At 39.3% G+C, this 24384-nt stretch overlaps 2 protein-coding genes across 2 annotated transcripts in view; both read right to left on the bottom strand.

Moving 5' to 3' along the window:
* The window catches only part of LOC131246946 (uncharacterized), a 223901-nt gene that overhangs the window by 174573 nt on the left and 24944 nt on the right, over positions 1-24384 (bottom strand). The gene's annotated exons all lie outside the window — the stretch shown is intronic.
* On the bottom strand, positions 12450-23966 carry LOC131245473 (probable leucine-rich repeat receptor-like serine/threonine-protein kinase At3g14840). The gene is made up of 9 exons (XM_058244965.1): positions 23750-23966; positions 23231-23610; positions 22959-23154; positions 22002-22145; positions 20635-20753; positions 20318-20528; positions 19978-20215; positions 13644-13794; positions 12450-13001 (listed from the first exon to the last, which is right to left on the bottom strand). Exons 2-9 carry the CDS (start codon positions 23405-23407, stop codon positions 12621-12623), a joined length of 1617 nt encoding a protein of 538 aa, XP_058100948.1. The 5' UTR covers positions 23408-23610; positions 23750-23966; the 3' UTR covers positions 12450-12620.

Genomic DNA, 24384 nt, shown 5'->3' with positions numbered 1-24384 from the left:
ATTTGTGGGTGTCTTAAAAAAAGAAAAAGAAGTAAAACTCTTGTTTCCAAAATAGCATATGTTAAACTTGATTATTACCAAACAATCTACAGGAAGGGAATGGACAGTCATTTTGCAGCCAACTAGATTGTTTGCAAAAAACACCTCAAGATTAATTTTAGGGCCGGATTGGTTTTTTATCATTTACAAGTGTTTGTTTAAGTAGGAATTATAGCGTATAAACCAAGACTCAGAATACAATGGTAAAATAAATAGCTAATATGTAATCATTACATTTTCACGGTGTAAAACCAACATTTTTAGAGTGGTTTTCAAGTAAAACAAACAATATAACAAAATCATCATTACAGTCAAATGTAAGTTATGTGATGACAATTACAAGAGTAAATAATCATTATCTATGATTTTTGTGCTTTATTGGCTTCCATTCACTTTGGCAGCTCATTTTAATATAAAACACGAGTGGGTCACACCATAAAAAATAATGGGAATGAATAATCCCACCATTGAAACATTTTCAAGGTCCACCAGGTTTTTATATGCCATCCATGGTGTTCCCAAGGTTATCTCCACCTGGATGAAGGGAAAACATAAATTCAAATTGATCGAGACTTCTGTGATGGTAAGAAGGTTTCAATGATGACAGCGTCCAATCCCTACCATTTCCCGTGACGTGCTTGCTTGAGTTTTGGACCTCCCCTATATTTGCGCTTGTGACCTACACGATCCTAAATGAATAGACTAAGTAGATATAACACAAACATCACAAATTGGACTCATGCCCTAAAATGAATTGGCAAACTGGATGCACAAGGCCATCACCGTAGGCCCCACAAACATTCACGTCCATATCAGTCAACTTCAACGGTGAAGAGGTGAGCAAAAGTAGTGGCTATAATATTGTTCCATTGGTGTTGCTTTTGCACTATGGGTCATCTACGTTGTGCCCTATGGATTGGCGATTCTTATCCACCCTTTACTTGTGATGTGCATATATGGTGTTTGTATAGGCATTGTTGAGGGTCAAATATTGCATATATATTAGACCCCAGTTATTACTAGATTTTACAAGCATGATACTATTTAACGCCATATTTTAATCATGTTTGTGTTGCAAGGTGAATTTAGGAACTTAGGCTGAAAAAGGGTACTAAAAGCGTAGATTTGATACTCGTGAATCACCAAGGCAAGGGACAGATCCTAGGAGACCGAGATCCAAGATTTTACACACCAGATATCCAAGAAAATTAAGTGATTAACGATAAGATGCCTGAAGTCGTCCTGAATGCAAGATCACAGGGTTCCCACCAACCGTTTGGTTAGAAACTTTATATCTGGCCTGAGGACCCTAAATTAACCATACACGTCGAATTTCAGCCATTGGATCTTTGTGAAAGTGGCCCAATGGACAAATCATTCCATAAAACACTGATCTGGGGCCCACATGATATCTGATATGCTTCAATTTTGGTCTCAACCCCTTAAATGAGGTGGTAAAACGGATGGACGAAGCGGATTTCTCACACACATCACAGTGGACCTCACATGGGAATGAGGGAGTGCACAAGCGGTGCATTCCCGCACCACACAGGTTGGTTAGCCCAGGCTGACTCGACTCTTCTCGCGCGAAGCTTCAGCCGGCGGACAGCGTCTTGCCAAGCGTTGTCAGTGGGCCACCGTGATCGTCCTAATGGAAGATCTGGACCGTCCATTTTCTCCAGAGGGTGGTCAAGACCCTAGACATCGTGGCTTTTTGGCCCCACACGTACACATGCAGATCGCCGTCAAACGTAAGATGAACGACGGGGTGATTTGATACAGTGGGTCACACCAAAACTTGACCAAAACCACTTCTTTTCGACCGAAATTTCGTCATGAATCCAATGAACGAGGTGGATTTCTATGAAAACATCACTGTGGGGCCCACCGAGTATCTCAGCACAGGAAAATTCGCATGCAATGCACATCCGATTTTTCTGTACAGCCCAGATGATGATTAGATCTTTGATCCGAACCGTCCAACAACTCGGGAAGGGGATATTTACCCCACACATGGAGCCAAAATCAATTCTTGGGACGTCCACCGGACGAAAAGTCCTTCCAAACGCAAGTTAAGTTGCGTTGTTGTGTAACAGGCTGCGTAGGACCTTTTTCTGCGAAAGATCTCTTCTCCCACCGGCTCCCAGCCTTCATATCTATAAAAGGGAGATAGAAAGAGAGAGAAAGGATATCTTTGGGATGTGGAGAACGTGGAGAGAGAGAGAGAGAGAGAGAGAGAGAGAGAGAGAGGGCTAGACGGCTTCAAGTTTTCTTCCTTTTTCTTTGTTTTCTTTCTTTCTTTCCTTTGATTTTGTTTAGAGATTTTTAGTGAATCATGTTTTTGGCTAGCTAAACCTCTTAGCTAGGGCTAAGAGGTGAAGCTTGTAGCGTGATGAGTAGTTTTCTACGGTCTTGATTCATATTTATGAACTCTCTTTGATTATAGTTTGATTAAAAGGAATATTCATAGTTTTTAATGGTTTGTTGTGACTTAAATTACAATGAATTTGCGATATCTTTGAGTATTTTCTATGCATATATAGAGGTTATGGTCATAGGAGCCCTGTTGTTCACCATCGTCTTATAGACATGGTTGGATGATGGAATCCTTCCCTACGTTCATAACTCTCTCAGATTGGATGTGGATTGGTTAAATTCTGTTGTTTACTTTGTCTCATGGGCATAGTTTTGTGATGGAATCAAGTTTAATTCGCATACCTCTCATCTCTTGAAAACTAGATCAAAGGAAGTTCAGATTTGATTTTTAATATTATATTCTCCAACTGGATGAAGATAGGACTCTAAATCCAGTTGTGTTCTTAAATCAAGCGTAGATCTCCTTGATCGCTACTAGTGGATCCTTGGAAACCTTAGTTTCCTATCTTTGAATTTTACAAATTTTAGTTAAAATATTTCACCATTATTTTCATAAATTTTCCTGGTTTAGATACATCTTCTTCTAGTTCTAGTTCTAATTACTTTCAGATTGCGTACAAGGTTTAGTCCCTGTGGATTCGACCTCGGTCTTACCAAGATTCTTACTCCATCACAACCCTATACTTGGGGTAGTGAATAAGCATATGGATGGCTTTTAGTACGGGAGTATGTATTGAATCATGAGGTTTGTTATTGCCACACATTCAAATGTACCCTTTGTTTGGCTCTAAATTCGTCATTGATATGTGTGCATACCTGGCAATGTCAGAGTCTAAAGCAGCTGAATTTGACCTTAACACTTTTGACCTTAAGCTTCGAGATAGACTAAGAACTTAACAATTTATTTGTCTATTCAACCACGTATAATAAAGACCAGACAATTTATGAAGAGGGTTCATTCTTATAATTAGGTCATTTTATCTTTCAATCGAAAGTACTTTTTTTCATCGTGATAATAATTATCAATTAATTAACATAACATGAAAATGATTAGAAATAAAAGAATATTGTATTTATTAAAGATTAATGCTTTTAAAAAATAGAAAATTCTCAGGGAAAATTGACCGTACTGACCTCGAGGTTTGAGCAAATTACCTAGAAGGCTACGACATTCCATATATCCTAAAAGTGGCCTTCTGACAAGCTTCCGAAATTACTTGGACCAAAATGCCCCTGTCCTTGGTTCAGAAGTCGTACGGTCCTAGAGTGATAGAGTAGCTACTCTCCTGAGAAAGTGATGGATTGGTTACTCCCCCCGCCATCAGACAATGGTTGGTGCTCGTTGCTTATTTGTTTCATCCATGCCTTCCATAATCCATGCCGTGTCATTCTAGGAGTAAGGCATCCACCCCATTGTGGGCCTTAAGTTATGGTACCAATTGTTTGGTAAAAAAAGGAAGTGAGCATGTTGCAAACCACAACCACGATCTAGACAACATAACAACCACAACCCATATAACATGGTAACTACAATCCATGCAAACCACGACCCCATATGGCAAGTACAACACATATAAAATGACAACCACGACCCATATAACATTACAACCACAACCCACATAATATGATAAACCAAGACCCATATAACATGACAACCACAACCCACATAACATGATAACTACAATCCATGACAACTACAACCCATATAATATGGCAACCACGACCCATATAACATGATAATTACGATCCATGACAGCTACAACCCATATAACATGACAAGCACGACTCACGTACATGATAACTACAATCCATGACAACTACAACCTATATAATATGAAAACCACAACCCACATAACATGATAACCACGTCCTATGCAACATGGCAACTACGACCCATTCAAACTACGACCCAAATAGCCTGCATTTTCTGCTCCTGCAGTCTATCAATAGTCATCTCATATTCAAAAAATGTCAGGGTAACTTTGGTATGGAAAGACACATTACATTTTTAACTTTGATGGACAGTAAGGATCTTATGTGCATGTATAGGTCGTGGTTGTCATGCAATCTGGGAGCAGGAAATGAGAACCACAACCTATTTAATATGACAACCACGACCCATATAACCTGACAACTACGACCCATATAACATGACAACCACGACCCATATAGCACATGACAACCATGACCCTTACCACATGACAACCACGACCCTAACTCAGAATTATACTCCATTCTCTACATTATGGTCCATTTAAGATTTATATTTGAATGAAATTTAGTATCCACGGTCTAAATAAATCGTTTCATCTAATGGACGGAAAAAATCTTATGTATGCTTATCCCATGTAATCACCAAGTTAGTGCAAGTGACGTCATAGTCGTGCAAACGATATCTGTATAGTAGCATAGGTCGCATCAGGTGGTTGTAATGCAGTTAAATGGTTATAATGTGGTAAGGGTCATAATTGTCATGGGTCGTGGTTGTCATGAGGTAAGGGTCATGGTTGTCATGTTATATGGGTCGTGGTCTTCATTTTATAGGCCTTGACCCTAAAATGAAAACAACGACTCATGAAAACTATAACCCATATAACATAACAACCACGACTCAATGGGAAACCACGACCCATATACAGTAACAACCACGACCGTCTTTAACGGTCACTTAGCGAGTTGAAAAACTCCGTTGAGAATGTCTTGTTTTAGCCTAATCAAAAACTTTGTATATGACAATCACGACCCAATGTGTATGATAACTATGACCCTGTCGTGTGATCGTGGTTCACATGCACATTGGATCGTAGTTTTTATCCACGTTGGATCGTTGTCATCCAGCATTGGTTCGTGGATCGGATTGGCAACCACAACCAGTGTAACATGAAAATCACAACCTATATCATATGAAAACTACGATTCATGTAACATGAAAATCACAACCCATATAACCTGACAACAGGTATAAGTCGTGGTTGTCATGAGGTATGGGTCATAGTTGCCATGTTATATGGGTCGTTGTTGGTAGTTGTCATGTTATATGGGTCGTGGTAAACATGTAACAACCACGACCAATATAACATGACAACCACAACCCATACCTCATGACAACCACAACCCTTTTAACATGGAAACTACGACCCATGCAAACCACGACCCATTTATAAAAAAACCCCAACCCCTATAACATGACAACCACGATCGTTTTTTAAAGTTGCACTCTCACTTCTCTATTCAGAATGTCGTTCATCTATTTTTTTACAGATAACTCTAGGGCTTGATCCCAAAAATGAGACGGATATAAATCTGAGGTGGAACACACCATAGGATATCTCTAGTTCTCATGTTATATGGATCATGGTTCTAGTGTTATATGGGTTGTGGTTCTCATGTTTTATGTGGGTCGTGGTTTTCGTGTGACATGGGTCATGGTTCTCATGTTTCTACGATTTAAAATAGATAAAAACTACGATCCAATATGCATGTTAACTACGATCACACGACAGGGTCTTGGTTGTCAAACAAGCTAGGTCATGGTTGGGAACCACGACCCCGTGTATATGACAACCACGATCCATATCCACGACCCTTCCATTCGAAATCAACGCGACGCTTCGAAATCATCACCATACTCTTTTTCAGGAAATCGCATTAATATCGCTACTTCCCCGTAATCCCTTCGGAATCAGCACAACCCTTCGAAATGTTTGACCAGCTTATAAAAGTGGTACTTAGGTTTCAAAGTACTTTCACAAGCCAATCCGAACCAGGATCCTATTGCAACACCTTGAACATTCATAGATTTCTTTGCTCTTTTAATCAAAATAATGGAGGAGATATTCGAAGAAGCCATTGAGTCCGTCTCGCTTTCTTCCTTTATGGGTGATCCCTTCCCTTTCCTCAGGGATTTTGACGATCTTCCTGAAGATCAACGGCCTCCACAGGAAATTCTCAAGACACCTTCTCAACAGAGTTTTTCAGCTCGTTGGGTGCCCGTTGAAGAGAATTGTTCTTCATATTGTATTACAATTATGGTTGTGTTTGTCAGCAACTTTAGCTTCTCTTCTGGTAGTGATAGAAGTGAGAGTGCAGCTTTAACTTCTCTTCTGGCAGTGACTGTGTTATATGGGTCGTGGTTTGCATGGGTCGTAGTTGTCATGTTATATGGGTCGTGGTTGTTACGTTATATGGGTCGTGGTTGTCATGGGTCATGGTTGTCATGTTATATGGGTCGTGGTTGTCATGTTATATGGGTCGTGGTTGTATGTTATATGGGTCGCGGTTGTTGCATGTTCACCACGACTCATATTGTATTGTAATTATGGTCGTGAAGGACAACTCTGTACTTCTCTTTGAAGTACTCAATGACAGAAATGGTATGCCCCTGGTCATCAATGTGAAATCTCATGGGTCGTGGTTGTCATAGATCATAGTTATTATGTTATATTGGTCATGGTTCTCATGTGATGTGGGTCATGGTTGTATAGGTCGTAGTTTCCATGGGTCGTCGTTGTCATATTAAATGGGTAACGTTGTCATGTTAAATGGGTCGTGGTTCTCATGTTAAATGGGTCATGGATATGACACTTTTTCCTGTGATGTGATACAAATGACTATTATATTTACATAAAATTTATGATACATGGTGAAAATATGATTCCTTGTCAGATGGATGGAATGGATTTCATATAAATATGTTCCCACTGTACTATTTATTTAACATCCCAACTATTCTCGATGGCTCACAGACCACTGAGCACCAGCCACACGAGCTCCGGATCAGCCTGATATTTGGGCCCTAAAATGACACGGCAAAAAAGGATGGGTGGTGTGAGCCTAAAAAGTCTTGGCCTGGAAAGTTTCAACAGTGGGTTCCATTGTCAAAATTTTTTTCTATTATGTGACCCACACAAGCTCTGGATTAGGCTGATATTTGGGCCCTAGCCCTAAAATGACACGGCAAAAAGAATGAGCAACATAAATTATACACATACATCAATGTGGGCCCCACGAGTTTGGTCCTTGCCCAAGCACAAAAAAGGGTTCCGTACAAATCACTTTCTTAGCATTGAATACGACGTAACTCCTTATTCCCTAGAAAATAGTATAACTACTGAAACAAGGACAAGGGCATTTTAGTCCAAGTAATTTTTGAAAGTTTGTTAGAAGGCCACTTTTAGGATATATGGAATGTCATAGCTTTCTATGTAATTTGCCCAAACTTCGAGATCAATACGGTCAATTTCCCAATTCTCGGCGATTCGATGACTGTGATGTAGATGGTGAGATCCTACAACTATCATTTTCCTTAGTCCAATGAATTAGGCGTAAATGAAGAGAATTACACTATAAGTTAAACTAAAGTCAGTCTTACTTAAAGAGTATAGATGGACTGGATTACACTACTCATAAGCTAAAGTTGATTTAACGTAGTAGTGTTAATGAATTGGATTACACTAAGAGCTAAGCTAAGAACTAAAGTAGAATAAGCAATGTTGCACTATAAAGTTGTTATGTGTTGGGTTAGGTTAGCAAGGGCCTGGAGCTGTTCGATCTTTCTCTTATTTATATAGATTTTAGGCCGTAGCTCGAGAGAGATGGTCATAACTACTCACATTTGCTGATGTAGAAATAATTATTTAGGCCCATAAACAATTGTAACATATTATAGAACACATGTATTAATTGTTTGTCGTGTTTGGCTATTGGTTGTGTGCATGTCGTGAGTCCATTACACAGATGAAATTTCTTTGTAGAATGTTACATGTAGATGATGGTTATTCTTTTTTTCGCTCGAACATATATTATATACCATGAAAGTTAGTCAACTTTTGCTTTTCACTCTTTCACAAATGGGTCTAACCATAAATGTTTCTCTTATCACAAGTCCTGTGATAGATATGATACATGTACAAATGCCGGTATCATGGGCATAATTCTCATTATTGAATCATTAATCACCGTCCATATTAGTACTCTTACACCTACAGTCTTCCCAATACTTCACAACTCCTTAGGTGGTCCGGTCGTTATCTATTATTGGCATGAGGCCACTAAGGCAAGTAGTCGCCCCTATCATGTGAGTGAGATATGTAATGCTAATGCGACGTCTTGTAGCAGTGACCTATTACACTTACTCCTTTTGATTACTAATGACTTTTTTGAATTCTAATCAAGTTTGCGCGGTAGAGCTCCTTAAAAAGAAAAAATAATAAAAACAAATAAATCTTCCGTTAGTTTTTTATTGAGATATAAATAATTTGAGTCGCTAGATATAACACAAGTAAATAATATATAAACATACTTGGCATCATTTGAATAGCTAGATATAACAGAAGCAAATAATAAATAAACATCCTTTTCCATGGGCACCTTTGCAAGCGCCGACATCCTAACCCGAGAGCCCGCGGGACATCTGAGCAGCCTAATTATTTCCCCGTAAGATCATCTTCACGTGGGTGCACAGGAATGTACCAAACCTTTTCTTTTTTTCTTTTTTTTTTTACACACGCACACACACCCCACACACGCACGCCGTAGTGCAATCTCACCATCCATGGGTACTCGAACCCTTGACCCGGTATTGAAACTCCTGAGAGTCTACCACCCGAGTAAGAGTAAGGACCCATGTACCAAACCTATTCGATCATTCATTTCTCACGTCCATGTCCCTTGACCGACTGTGAGTTGGGCCATCATGCCAGGCCCCACATGCACACCACCTCTTATGGTGGAGAATGGTCCAAAAATCACACCTCCATTGAATAACTTGACCTGTCATCCATAGCCTTCTTAGGACTTGGAAACAAGGATGAAAGAAAAATCTGTGTATTGAATGGCTAGGATGATCTGGCAGGGATGATCACCACCCAATTAGTGGCACATCATCTATTTACGTGCTGAAGAACTAGAGTACCCTGGAAAGAAGTTCGATCCCATCAATCTGATCAGTCGCCTTCAAAGCAATGGTACAAAACAGATCTCTGGTACATATATGGTGGGCCACACGGCTGTGGTACCGGTAGTACCATAAGCTATGGTTGTACCGGGGCCCACATGATGCCTTTATGACATCCAATCCGTCCATCAGATGCGTGACCTAAAGTCAACTCATTATCAGGTGGGCCGCACCGCATGGAATAAGTTAAAAGTAGACTCCTACCTATGATTTGCCTCATATGCAATATGGAATGTTTTTAACGGTACCCATCTTCATCCAACTATTCCTAAGGTGTGGCCCACCTAAGTTGATCTACTGGATTTTTTTGGGTCCTAAGGAGATCATTAGGTAGACATGATGGATGGATTTGATTAAAAAATTACGATGGCCCCACATATAGAGTTGGACATTTAGCTTTTGGGTCCCGAGGAGATCATCAGGGAGACATGATGGATGGTTTGGATTAAAACATTGTGATGGTCCCACATGTCGATTTGGACATTTAGCTTATATTATAAAAGCATGTAACAGGTACGCAGAAACATGTAAATATGCGAGTTTGCATACGGAACTCATGTATGGAAGTCCAAAGACTCCACTAGACTCATGGAACGATCCTGGTCATGGCCGGCACGGGTCCACCACCGCAAGTGGGATTTCTGTAGATGGCTGCGAATCTAATCTGTGGAAATTGTGGCTCACCTGGTGGGTGGGTGGATTAGTCTGATTTTATGTCCAACCGTTCATTTGATAGAAATCAATTAGATGGTAGGATTGTTTTTTTTTTTTTTCAAATGAACGTGTATCTTAAGATTGGACGGTTGGTATATCACGTGTATCAGGTTTTTCAGACGATTTTTAAAGTAAATAAGGAAAACGTGTAGAATGTGTATACAAGGTGCATCCCATCACAAAGATCAACGGACGGCCGCGATAAATCAGGCCTATCAACTCATGGGGTCAGCTCCACCTGAACCTCTAAATTCAAGTGATCTCTGCCTAGATGAAGCTAAAATACGAATATCAGCTTCATCCAAAACTTCTGTGGCCCCCAAGAAGTTTTTAACGGTGAGCATTCAATCACCACTATTTCCTACGGTGTGGTCCACCTGAGATATGGATTTACTAATTTTTTTAGCATTCAATCACATGGATATAAAACGCGTATATCAGGGTGGGTCGCACAGTCACAGATCCACTGAGTTCCGTGGTTCCCGGATGATCTGAATCTTAGAGATCTGAGCAGGAGACGTGTCGGAAATCTAGACCAGTCATCGTGTAGTGCATGTTATAAACATGCTTGACATTGATGCACGTTGAACTATATGACCGTTGTACTCTTCTTCTTTTTAAAGAAACTCTTGCAAGTCTATCACTTGGCCATCCATGACTATTGTACTTTAAATATCTAACTGCCATTTTTTCAAAACAAAAATAAAAATAAAAATTGAGGAAGGTAGTCATTTTTGGTCCATGGCATGTTCACATCTCGCACTGCCTGATGAATGGTCCAGATCTCTCAAACGTATGCCTTACACCCTGATCTATTACACGTGTTCCACCCCTTAAATTCAAACACATCTGAAAGCGCATTACGGTCAAACCACATAATTCTACTGTATTTTGTGTGTGCTTGTTTTCTTTATTGCATCGATCTGTTTCTAACAATCATGAACCGCTCAACATGGGCCCACTTTTACAAAATGAGAACGTGTGTATATTGCATGACATACAATTCTTCCTAAGACGTTTGTATATTTTAGCTACTTCAGAGCATATGTTACAACCCACAATCTGAAATTACATGTGTCTTGATATGCCCATTCGGAGCAAATGGAGTCCCACCTCAATGATCCAGACCGTAGATATACTGGACCTCATTGTAGAAGGGGATGGCCAAAAATGTAAGAACTCCCGAATTGGAGATCTTGACCATACCAAAAAGGACAGACACTGTACAAGTTCAATCTAGAAGATTCAGGGACACCCCATAAAAAATATATATATATAAAATAAAATAAAATAAAATAAAATAAAAAATGGCTGCAATCAAATCAACGGTTTTGATCACCTTGTCATGTGCCCCACTAGTAACTGGGAGCACAGCGAACTGATAATACCTCGCTACCATCTTAAGGATTTTTTTTTTTAAAAATAAATAATACTAATAATAATAATACTGTCACCCAAAGGTCATGTCTTTAGCAGCCCACTGGAGTCAAAGACAACTCTCAAGGCCATTTCCAGCACAAAGACAATAAATAGACTGCTCCAATTCTTCAAAAGGCCAGGCCACAAGCTAATGAATGGCATGGATTTATCACTGGTGTGACATGTATGTGAAATCCTGGCAATTCATTAGCTGGGCCCATTGTCTATGCGACCTGGCCCAAAAATCAGGTCAGTTTACTATCAAGGTGTTCCAAAATGGTAAAAGTGGCCGTGACAGCCACCACCGTTACTGTTATAATGTAGGCCGTAATGGCCATAACCGCTGTTTTTTTTTTTTTGTTTTTTTTTGAAAAAACTATTACAGGACTGTAACGGCTTGTTTTTCTTCAACGGCCGTTCCAACCCCATAAAGCGTAACAGTTATGACTGATACTGTTACGCAACCGATTTTGAATACTTGGGGGCAGGCAACATTGAAATGGAAAAATAAAAATAAAAAGACAGCTATCCATCAAAAATAAAAAATAAAATTGCCTAATGGTCCACATTGAACGTATGATTGCAGCCACTTGATGAGCTTACCAACCTGATTTTGTGTCAGGGCACAGATGGTGGGGGGCAACAGATGAGATAACATGAATCTTGCACATGTGGCCTGGATTAGGATAGCCGATCGACCCTATTCTTACCTGACTAGTCCAAATACCAAGCCACTTCTTCTAATCGGACGAGTCTTGGCCGATCCTAGTAACTTCAGATCTTTGATGCCTTCTCATTTTGGCTTTTGAGTACAAGCAAAATGCAAACCTGATCACTTGAGGTTTTAAAATAATACATTCTTCACAAGTGTTTGAAGATTTATTTAGTTCAAAACAGCTATGTGAGTTGATTTATTTGATTCAGATGAGAGGCTACACATGTCGTGCCAGAATCATACGAATTGGATTTCAATCATTCAAATCATCCATGTTCTATTACATTCATTGGAATCAAAGTCTCTATTTCATCGCAAAGAGCAGGAATAGATGTGCCCATATTAAACTCCAAAAGCTGCATATACAACAAGGGTGGGAAATCGAAAGAAATATATGTACCATTACTCACTGTTATTCCAATATCGGGAATCCAAATTGAATGGGTAGAGATCAGCGGCAGATGTAGAAGTGTCAGCCCCTAGTGCATCTGTTGACATGGTCAGGGCCTGGCTTGAGATAGGGCTCGAGCTCTGGCTTTGGATCTCTTGATAATGGCTGCCACCGGCTTTAAATTTCAAATGATCTGTAAGCGGATCTTGAATGACACTCTTGCCTCCGAGCATGCACACCACAGCAGACATGGTCGGCCTAAGTACAGGAGATTGATTAGTGCATAGGAGTGCCACATTGATCATTTCAGTTGCCTCTTTCTTGTTGAATTCCGGCCCCAACTTTGGATCAATGAGCTCCAGTATACTTCCTTTCTCTTTTAGAACGTATGCCTACAATATCCATAGTTGGGTAGAAAGTCTATCATTTATAGTGAAATCTGCCTCAATCCACTCCTAGTTAGCAAACTTCATTTTAAACTGTATAATTTTTGAAAAAAAAAGAAAAAAAGAATTCATATATTTGATTAAACATTTGAAACCCAGTATATTTTGGAAGATAGGGAAAAACTAGTTTTTTTTTTTTTTCTTTTGGGTGGGGGGGTGGGGGCAAACCCAATTAAACACATTTTTTTTTCCTTCAATCAAACATGCTTTATTAAAATAAAATAAAATAAAATAAAATCAAACACAAATATTTCCCATACTGTGTTTTTTTTTCCCCCTTTATTTTTATTATTTTTATGTTTGCTGTTTTGACAACTACAGATCCACCAAAATCATGAAAGGTGCAATCTGCAATTGATATGCTGCCAAATTGCCATTGGCTGGGCTTCCTAGCCAACAAGGTGCAATTTTCCATTGGGGCAAACAAAATGTGGAACCAGCAGTAAGCAGGCTTCCTTGTCTCTTCCACCACAAATTGCAAGTGATATGTGTACAGAGAAGTCCAGAACATATGTCACTTGCATTTTTTATATAATGTTGGCTTTGGGACCATGGAACTTTCAAACCTTAGATGGAGATGTAAATTACCCAATCCACTAGATGAATGTGATTCCCCTCTGGCCTGAAATTTGTGATGCTCTTCCCACTGACAATTTCCAAAGCAACAACCCCAAAACTGTAAACATCTGCTTTCTCAGTCAGGTAACCATGCATTGCGTATTCTGGTGCCATATAGCCCCTGCGAAAAATAATAATAATAATAAAGAAAAATGAAAAAGAAAGAAAGAAAGAAATAGGGAAGAAAGGAAGAAGAATAAAAAGAAAGAAAGATCATTGTGAATTATATATATTTTCTAAATGAGGTAATGATGCGTATACTTTGGTTAAAGACAGTACTGTTATCAAGACAATCAGCTAATTTTAGATGGGCGCTTCCATGCAATTGAAAAGGACTGGTTTGGATGTATGAATCCATTACCAAGTGCATCCCTCAGCTGCTCACTTTATGGATGGGATGGCTTAAAAATCAAACTGGAACAGAAAACATAGATTGATCGAAGTGGGGAATATTGAATCCTCATTAACAGGTTTGACCAAATACTCCTGGTCCCATGTTTTGCAGACTAGGTGACACACAAGGACAGGGCAATATGAGGACTGAGGGACATCCAAACAAGCACAAAAGGCAATAGGGCTAAAGTCTCATACTCATGCTGTTCAGAAAATTGATTCTTTCCAACAAAGAACAAGGAACCTTATTTTTGGCACAAGGGAGCAAAATGCTGGAGTAAAACACAATAAAATGGAAAAGAAAAAAAAAAAAAAAGCCTCAATGAAAAAAATAAAAAAGTTCTAGGACTAGATAAATTTCAGTGGAGATGCACCAAATACACCATTATGACGTTGTGTCGATGTACCTGAAGCCCCATAAGGTCCTCTTCTTCCCTTCTTCCTTCTTATACCCATCAATCAACCAAGTAAAGCCCTTTATATGCTGTCACTTGCCAGAACCTATTCCTATTTCTGTTAATATATATGGTCTTGTGAGGCTGTCTTTTAGGGCTGCTGGACCATCTCATTTGGGTTGCATCAAGTGGGCCTTCAGACAAAGATTTCAATTTGGTGATTTTTCGGGAAAAAAAAAAAAATTTCAATTGAAAATAATTATATATATATCGAAATCCAAAGTTATATTTTTAGTTTTCTACATCTTTTGCTTTTGAATATAATACTTGTGTTTCCATACATGTCTTCTTACATTATAAATTTTATAAATTGACTTTGAATATAGTTGTGTTAGTTCAATCAGATTGCGCATAGATTAGGACCCTTATATAAAGGAAACCTATTATGTGCATTTTTTTTGTTGTGATTTTTATTTCTTTATTTCTAAGCGTGTATTGGTGTCTTTTTTAACAATTCTTGAAGTTTTATTAAAAGATTTAACCAATTTCCTAATGTTTCCCCATGTTTACCAACAACAGCGATAAATTACGTGATACAACCGATATATACCGTGCGATAACTGATATGTATCCGTATCCCAAGGGATCAATACTGATGGGGACATCTCGCGCAAACGCATGCCCCCCTTACGCACATACACAAGGAGGTGGGCCCCACCTTTGATCTGGATCGACAACGACATCCATGAAGGGCCTTCTAGTTAGAGGACTGTGTTTTGATTCCTTGGGGTGGACCCGATCATCATGTGGATCCTATCATTAGATCTTATTATCGTGGCCGACTACCCTAGGTGACCTAAGACTTTTAGTTTTACTTATTACCATTATTAGAAACATCATAAACGGTTTAAATTGCATTGATTAGTTGTTATTTTTTTATCACTTCGTCTTTAAGTAATAGTATGCGCACATGGCGCGGCTTTTGGGGTATAGGTTTTTCTTATAAATCCCTTTGTAGGGTTTTTTTTCATTGAAGATGATTAATAAAATTCTACGTTTTCCTACTTCTCTAATTTTCTACGTTGTGGAAACCTAATTGGGTGTGAAACACTCCCTTCTTCCAAGAGCTAACTACCATAGTGCGAAACCACATCCATTCCAAATCGCCCCCATCTTCTACCCTCCATATTCATCATCTCCTACAGCCATCCCCTCATCAAATTCACCCACGTTTGCAGCCAATCTTTCCCCTACAACAGATTTTCAGAATCTGGCTGAAAATTCGGCGAAGCACCGTATTCAAACCGATCATCCATTTGGCCTGAAATTTGGAGGGAAGGTGGCCCATCCCTGGCCGACCAGGCCTTAGCTGGCTGATTCCAGATTCGTAGGCCCTACACACGTGCGGGCCGCCATCCATGCACATGAGTTAGGCCAGTTTGTTGTCCACATGTGTGGGCTGATCACAGGTTCTCTCTCGTCTCTATTTCACTCCTCTTTCGCCTTATTTCCATAAACCTAACCCTAGATCATCTCAAATCCCCAAGTTCTATTCTACTTTTGAGACCCTAGGTTTTCCCTAATTGAAACGTGAGAATCCCTTGGATTGGAAAATAATCCTTTACATGTGTGGACGAATCTACTATCCTTTGAACATTGTTTGGTCTATAATTTTTAATTGATTCAGCCCTAACATGTGTAGGCTTGGACCCTCATAGATTCTCCTTATTGAATGCTTGACTTTATGTGGGATGTGAAATTATTGTGATTGTTTCTAAATTATTATAATCTAAAGCCTGAAATCTTGCACATCATATCTAATTTTCATGTCTTGCATCGAATTTGGTATCAGAGCTTAGGTTTTTCGTAGGGGATTGCATTGCAAGTTGAGGGTTTAGTCTACTCACATTTATTTCGCATTAAATTTCATCATACAGGGCTGTTTAGGACTCATTATTCACAACAGACTGCTGAATTTTCTGTTGTCATAAATTCCTCAATTTTCATTACTGAATTTTCTGTTAACAAACTGTTTGGACAGTTATGTTGCTGGAATTTTACGAGCGTTGCGTGATTTCCCTCATATAGTCCTATAGGAGCATTTAATCCTATTTAGACGCATATAAGTGCATTAAAGGACCTTTGAGTTGAGTGAGTAGTTGTATACCCACACGTATTGGTCGCGGTTTTGGGTTGCACCCTACACTAAACATGGAACAATTACAAGAGTCCATGGACAACATAACCCGGCAGTTTGAGTCTTTGGGCGCTTGGAACAACATATTGACCAACGCTGAGATCAGCTTAATGTGCGCGTTACCCAACTAGAGACCTCCGCCTGAGCAAACCCTGCCATTGGGGAAGATGCTCAATCTCAGGCAAGTGGTCAGGAGGATAGACAAGGGAATGAGGGTGGCCAAAGAAACAGACATGGGCGCGCACCCATGCACCCACCCCGCGAGGGGCATCATGATCATTATAACCCAGATGCACAACTCCTCAAGGGAGTTAGAGTAAAGGCCCTTACATTTAATGGCAACTTGGGCCTTAGAGCTTTTCTAGATTGGTTGGCGGATATGGACCACTATTTTGAGTGGTACGACATGTCAGATGCTCATCGAGTTCGATTTTGCCAAGATGAAGCTTGTGGGCCAAGCAAAGAGGTTTTGGGCTACTGTGGAGCGAAAGAAAGAGAGGTTGAGGGAACCCCCAATAGTTCATTGGGGAGAAATGAAAGAAACTCTTAAGAAAAAATACCTCCATTTCTCTTATCACTTGGGGTTGGTTGAGGAATCGAAGTCCAAGTCTAAGCCTCTCCATTCTAAATACCAAAGACTTTGAGCGAGAGACTGATTCAGACTCGATGGTGTACGCCCTTGTGGCTAGGAAAAGTGCACCAGAAGCTAGTGCAGAGTTACCCACTGAGGCCATTCCGATGGTGGATGAGTTTCGTGATGTCTTTACCGATGATCTACCGGATAAGCTGCCCCCTATGAGGGATATACAACACGCCATTGATTTAGTCCATGGGGCGACTTTACTAAACCTGTCTGAGGTGGTCAATGGGAGTCTGGAAAATTTGCTCGTGTTTAGTGGGGGAGCACGCCAGGATGTGGGACACTGCACTACCTATCGCCAAGTTTGCATTTAATAGTTCTGTTAATAAATCCACAGGTTTAAGTCCTTTTGAAGTCATTACTGGTTATAAACCTAGGAAGTCTATTGATCTTGTCCCTATGTCCCTGTCCCATAGGCCATCAGAATTTGCAAAATCCTCTACACATCACATTCATTCATTGCATCAAGAAATCAGGCGAAAGATCAATACTAGTAATGAACATTACAAAATTTCTTTTAACCAATATAAACGATTCAAGGAATTCAATGTAAGGGACTTTGTGATGGTCCGCATCAGGCTAGAGTGGTACCCTCAAGGAGTCATTCGTAAATTACACACACGTAGTGCTGGACCATTTAAAATTATAAAACAAAACTGTCTCAATGCGTATATAGTAGATCTTCCACATTCTATGGGAATTTGTTCCACATTCAATATGGAGGATCTAGTTGCATTTTAAAGGACCACTGATACATGTCCAGCCCGTCACCTAACCATCCTGATTTTCCAGACCTTTCCCTTGATCCATGGCCCCCTCCCGACCCATCTTCCCAACCTCTACCTCCCATACCTACCTTTCCCATACCCGGAGAGGAGATAGAGGATATTCTAAACCATCAGATAACATCGACGTCAGACGTCGGATTTCAAAAGTTTCTGGTCAAGTGGAAGTCACGCTCAGCTTCAAACAATACGTGGCTCACTGAGGAGGAACTTCAGAGACTTGATCCTGATATCTTGGAGTGGTTCAGGAGTTTTGTTTCACCAGTGGCTAAATCTTCGCAACTAGAGAGAGTTGTTGGGGACATCTCGCACGTACGCAAGGAGGGCCCCACCTTCGATTTAGATCGATGACGACATCCATGGAAGGCCTCCTACTTAGAGGACTGTGTTTTGGTTCCTTGGGGTGGACCCGATCATCATATGGATCCCATCATTGGATCTCATGATCGTGGCCCACTACCCTATATGACCTAGGACTTTGAGTTTTGTTTATTACCATTATTAGGAACATCATGAACGGTTTAGATTGCATTGATTAGTTGTTATTTTTTATTACTTCATCTTTAAGTAATGGCATGTGCACATGGCGCGACTTGTGGGTATAGATTTTTTTTATAAATAGGCAACCCCTTGTAAGGTATTTTTCATTGAAGATGATTAATAAAATTTGCATTTTCCTGCTTCTCTAATTCTCTGAATTTTGGAAACCTAATTGGATGCGAAACACTCCCTTCTTTGAAGGGCTAACTACTGTGGTGCGAAACACCCATCCTGAATCGCCTTCATCTCCTACCATCCATATTCCTCATCTCCTACAGTCATCCCCTCATCAAATTTACCAACGTTTGTAGCTAATCTTTCCCTTACAGCAGATTTCTAGATCTGGCCCTGCAAGAGGACTGAAACTTCGGCGGATCACCGTGTTCAAACCGATCATCCGTTTGGCCTAAAATTTGGAGGGAAGGTGGCCCATCCCTGGCCAACTAGGCCCTAGCTGGCCGATTTCAGATTCGTAGGCCCCACACACGTGCGGGCCGCTATCCACGCACGTGTGTCGGGCCGGTTTGCTGCCCACATGTGCGGACTGATCACAAGTTCCCTCTCATCTCTACTTCACTCCTCTTTCGCCTTGTTTCCATAACCCTAACCCTAAATCATCTCAAATCCCCAAGTTCTATTCCACTTTTGAAACCCTAGGTTTTTCCAAATTGAAACGTGAAAATCCTTTGGATTGGGAAATAATCCTTTGCATGTGTGGATGAATCTACCATCCTTTGAGCATTGTTTGGTCTATAATTTTTAATTGATTCAGCCCTAACATGTGTAAGCTTGGACTCTTGTAGATTCCCCTTGTTGAATGCCTGACTTTATGTGGGATGTGGAATTATTGTAATTGTTTCTAAATTATTATGATCTAAAGCCTGAAATCTTGCACATCATATCTAATTATCATGTCCTGCATCAAATACATTAAACAATAACGATACAGATAACATTGGCATCACTAACCACTTTACTAGTGCAGATAAGGCACGCTTATATGAATCCTTATTGTGTGATTACAAACACCCGAGCATTTTCTGGTTAGTGCCATTAATGGTGCAATCTTGGCAGTTGGAGACGGCAAAAATATCATGAATCAAACAAGTGATACAAACTTCTACCTCATTTTCATTTATCTGTTCAGTTTATATGGATGCCTCATTAGGTTCCCCATTTTAGGTTGAAACTTGCAGCTACTCAGCCAATTTACCACAGTGCTGATTTGAAAGATAAAATTAAGAAGTGCACCCAAGTTGTATGTCAGAACAGGAACATAAATATTATAACTAAAGAGTATGAAAGTGTGGTTCCTATTTTATAAAAAGGAGGAAAATAGTGCACGATGACTCACACAGTTCCAGCAATTCGAGTGCTAATGTGGGTTTTCTCCTCTTCACCAAGCCTTGCCAGACCAAAGTCGGATATCTTTGGGTTAAGATCCCTATCAAGCAGTACATTGGTGGCTTTGATGTCTCTATGAACAACTTTCAACTTTGATTCTTCATGCAGATAAGCCAGACCTCTTGCTATACCAACACAAATCTTGTGCCTGGTTGGCCAATCAAGCTGCAATTGATGTTCTTCTGTGCCTATAAATCATGCAATCAAGAAAAAAAGGAAAAAGAAGAGATATTACTTTGTGTTTCACCCATCCTGCATAGTTGTATTGATAGGGCAACAACTGAACTCACCAAACAGAGCACGGGCAAGGCTATTATTTTCCATATACTCGTAAACGAGTGATAGTTGATCTCCCTCAATACAACATCCATAAAGCTTTACGAGATTCGGGTGTTGCAAAGCAGATATTAGTCCTATTTCATTCACGAATTCACGGTTACCCTGACTTGATTTGGAGGAAAGTTGTTTCACTGCAATTGAGGTACCGTCTGATAGCAGACCCTGTATTAGAGTAATACAAGAAGTTCCAGATATTACCCTTACTTGAAATAAGTTCATTTCAAAGGTATTTACAGATCAGAATAAACAGTATTTCCATAATATATACCCTGTAAACAGAACCGAAACCACCTTCGCCAACCTTGTTCGAAAAGTCAAAGTTGTTTGTGGCAGCTCTAATCTGTTGCAAGGTGAATGAACCAGTTTGCAGATCTAAGTCTCTGAGATCTGTCCACCAGACAAAGACAAGAATGTCTAGAAAAAGTTGATAGATTCTGCATCTTTTACTAGCAACATACAGTCTACACATGATCTCTCACACAATGGACTACAAGCAAGCTCTTATGGTCATGTCATCAGACCGGAAACAAAGTTGAAAAGCAGGATTTGATTTGACAGCAGAAAAAATGTTCAAAACCTTGGAAAATAAATATAAATATGTAAGAGCAAATTTATCGGCAGTGTTAATGTCATATATTACTAGGCCTAATAATGAAAGATTTATACTAATCATTATTAGGTTTTTTTATTTTTATTTTAAAAAAAAAAAAAAAAAACACATGCAGACTTTCCATAAATGATACATGTACTTCATAAGTATGTTGAAAAGCATTGTTTTTGTAGATTCTCAGTAGCTGATCTTCAGGAGGTAATAGAGTAACTTTCATTTCCCATCAAAATAGGTATTAAAGAAATAACAAAGTGCATCATGACCTTTATTACACAATTTTTTTTAGAAGAATGGACTTTTTAAACATGTTTTTTGGAAAGGAAGTGTCGTGCTTGATCAATTTTCAAAATGAATTTCTTTCTATATTTCAGGAGGAGAAAAAAATCGGAAAATGGTTTTAGAAGTAAAAAGCATTTTCTCAATGTAAGCAACATCTTTTTGACATTATTCTCATAATAATCAGTATTAAAGGTTTGATATATGTATTAGCTGTTCCTTAAGTAGCAAGTTTGTCTTTTCCTCATACAAACACATGTGCAAGCACGCACATATATTATCATCATAGTCTCAACTCCCAATTATTTGTGGTCAGAACGCATGCATGCATCTAGTATTTAAATATGATGGACGTATTTAACCAACATGATCAATTATGAAGAATATTTCTCTGAAATATACATAAAGCACCCATTTTAGCAGTTCCTTCTACATTCGAGTGTATACATACACTAATGCACATGTGAAGACAGGCATATAAGGAGCACATCAAAGCATAATATTTTTGAGTACTAAATAAAACAGCTGGAACAAGGTTATTATGGCGATGATGTTAATGATTGGAGAAGGGCTGAGACATGATTTGAGCACAGTTTACATGGCCATCAGGAATCTGGAAATCAAAACTGCTTACGTCTTGAGGCACTTGTTTATGCTGATAAAAGCAGATACAAGCATCAAAACTAATTTATCAGACAGGGTTTGACATTTTTCTTTTTTGTTAATTCATGATTTTGATTAGTTTCAACCTTGGTCCTTGGTAGTTTTGCTTCCCGGGCAGCCTTTCCTCCAGAGGAAAAGAATAAACAAGAAAGTAACAAATAATACTGAAGTTACAATCCCAACCACAACACCAGTAGAGATCTTCTTGCCACTTTTTGGAGGCGTAAATTCTGCACAAAGAACAATATCAAACAAACATGGTTATCAAGGGTGACTAATGAAAGAAAACCTGACCAATACCAAGATTTACCTGATAATAAAGTGATAGACCAAGGTTGATTTAATCATGAAAAATGGAGCATATATGAAAGCTTAGAAAGCCCTCAAAACTAGATAAAAACCGATCAACAGTACCAAAATCACTTATTTTACAAAACTTTTATGTGACCTTCTCAAAATCATTTTATATTTTATGTTTAAGAAGTAAAAGAACATCTCGCGTATAAATTCTACTGACATTCCTCACCATTTGTTGTTTGCCTCTTTATCCTCACTACATGGTAATCCAGATTGTTCATCTAGTAGGCCCCACTGTGGAACGGCCATATGAGAAAACCGTATCGATCAGAGATCCTTGACATTCATAGAAATATGTTAGGGATCATTGTTTCCAACTTCCCATTCCATGGATGGTGATGATCTCTAAACAGCAGAGTTTCGCCAGAGAGCAAATCCATTGTTGGAACCTACTAGATGCATGACAAAGATAAACACATGGCAAGGCACAACAGGCGAGCACCAATGGGAGAGCAACAAGGATGAGCAGTGCTGCAGACCTCTTCAAATAAATAAGTTAGTTTTAATGTAATGAAATCAGAATTGACCAAGAACTAGATCCTCCAATTAAAATCAAACAAGATAAGAAAGGTCTCTTGCAAACAACACTACTTCAAGACCTTTTCTTAGTTGAGAATAGCCCTGAGGATCAATTTACCTAACTATAAAGATAATGAGAACAAGACATACAAAAACATGCATCGTACCCGGGTCCACAGAAATAGCTGAAAGGAGAGGACCATAGGTTCCTTGCACAGGGACAATCTGTGTCCCTTTTCCAGCCCAACATAAACGGATCTCCAATGTGGTATTAGTAACAGGAACAGTAAAATTCTTCACGACTTCCTGACCGGAACCACCAGCTTCATCTTTGATATTGAAATCCTTCAATACCAGTTCTCCCTGCATTAAACTAATTCAGTTACATCCGAATCCTGTAAATTAACAGGAAAGTATTGTCTGTAGAGTGCTTAAATACCTGAATGTAAACATCAAATAAGCGCTTCCCGAGGCTGCTATATGTTCTGTCATCCGTGAACATTATCTCTGCAAAGTGGAGCTTCACGGTGTAGTTCCCATTTTGAAGGCAAAGCCCATAGTAAGTGACAGAGATGGGAGAAAGGCGTGCTTTAGTGTACAACTCAGAGTTGGGCATAGAGAGTGTGGATTTATTTTCTGCTATGTAGTTGTCTATTGGTTTGTTGTCATTAACAAAGTTTCCAGTACTGCTGAGTGCCCAGCTTTTTCCATCACTAAAAACAAATGTTGAAGCCCCGGATTCTTGATCTGCTTCATATGTGGTGTTTTTGTTTATGGTTATTTGACCTCCACCACAATTTATATACAAGGAATAATGATCTGCCACGAAAAGCAAGAACAAATGAATATTGATGGGATAAGATAAAGGAAAAGGTAAATTCCATAAAGCTAACCCAATCCAGACACTGCCTCTAGGCCTCATCTTTATATATTTTTTTTCTTTTTTTTTTCTTTGTACCTTTTCCCTTTTTCAATGAAAATAATATACCATAATCTTCATCTTCATCATCATCTTAGCCTTATCCCAACTAACTGGGGTCAGCCACATGAATCCTGTACCGCCATCCACTCTATCAAGGACCATATCCTTAGCTAAACCATGGGTCATCAAATCTTTTCTTGCTACCTCCACCCACATCCTTTTGGGCCATTCCCTCACCCCTTTAGAGCCTTCAACTTGAACTGACTGCTAACTGATGCAGTTGTTGGTCTCCGCTGCACACGGCCAGACTATCTTAAGTCTAGTTTCCCTCATCTTATTACCCATTGCTATTCTACAATCAAAAGAATTCATCCAAAAAAAAGGAAAAAGAAAGAAAGAAAAAGAAAGTTTTCAAATAAGCTTCCAAATTGACCTAATCAGACCCAGGACTTCCACCAAGTTACCCCCTTCTTCAACTTTCTTTTCTAGCTGCCTTCTATGCAAAGAAAAAACTTCTAATATTTTCGAAGTCATTTCATTATGAATTTACAACTCCAGTTGGTAATGATGCACCAGCCAGTCCCCAGCTTGGGTAACGCAGTAGGGTTGAGGTCAAGCAGGCAGCTGGTTGTTAAACTTCTGGCAAGCAATGATGAGAAAGCTGACAAAAA

The sequence above is a fragment of the Magnolia sinica genome, chromosome 5, assembly GCF_029962835.1.
Source record: "Magnolia sinica isolate HGM2019 chromosome 5, MsV1, whole genome shotgun sequence".
NCBI lineage: Eukaryota > Viridiplantae > Streptophyta > Magnoliopsida > Magnoliales > Magnoliaceae > Magnolia > Magnolia sinica.
The sequence above is the reverse complement of the archived record's forward strand: the minus strand, read 5'-3'. Positions and strand labels throughout refer to the sequence as shown.

Bases quoted from the DNA above. Each gene is read 5' to 3' on its own strand.
- LOC131245473 (XM_058244965.1), bottom strand. From the start codon at position 23,407: ATGCCCAACTCTGAGTTGTACACTAAAGCACGCCTTTCTCCCATCTCT. The intron at 23,155-23,230 runs GTATTTAAGCAC...AGTTTAATGCAG, and splicing joins TATTTGATGTTTACATTCAG to GGAGAACTGGTATTGAAGGA. The intron at 13,795-19,977 runs GTGAGTCATCGT...TATTTTTCGCAG, and splicing joins ACTCGAATTGCTGGAACTGT to GGGCTATATGGCACCAGAAT.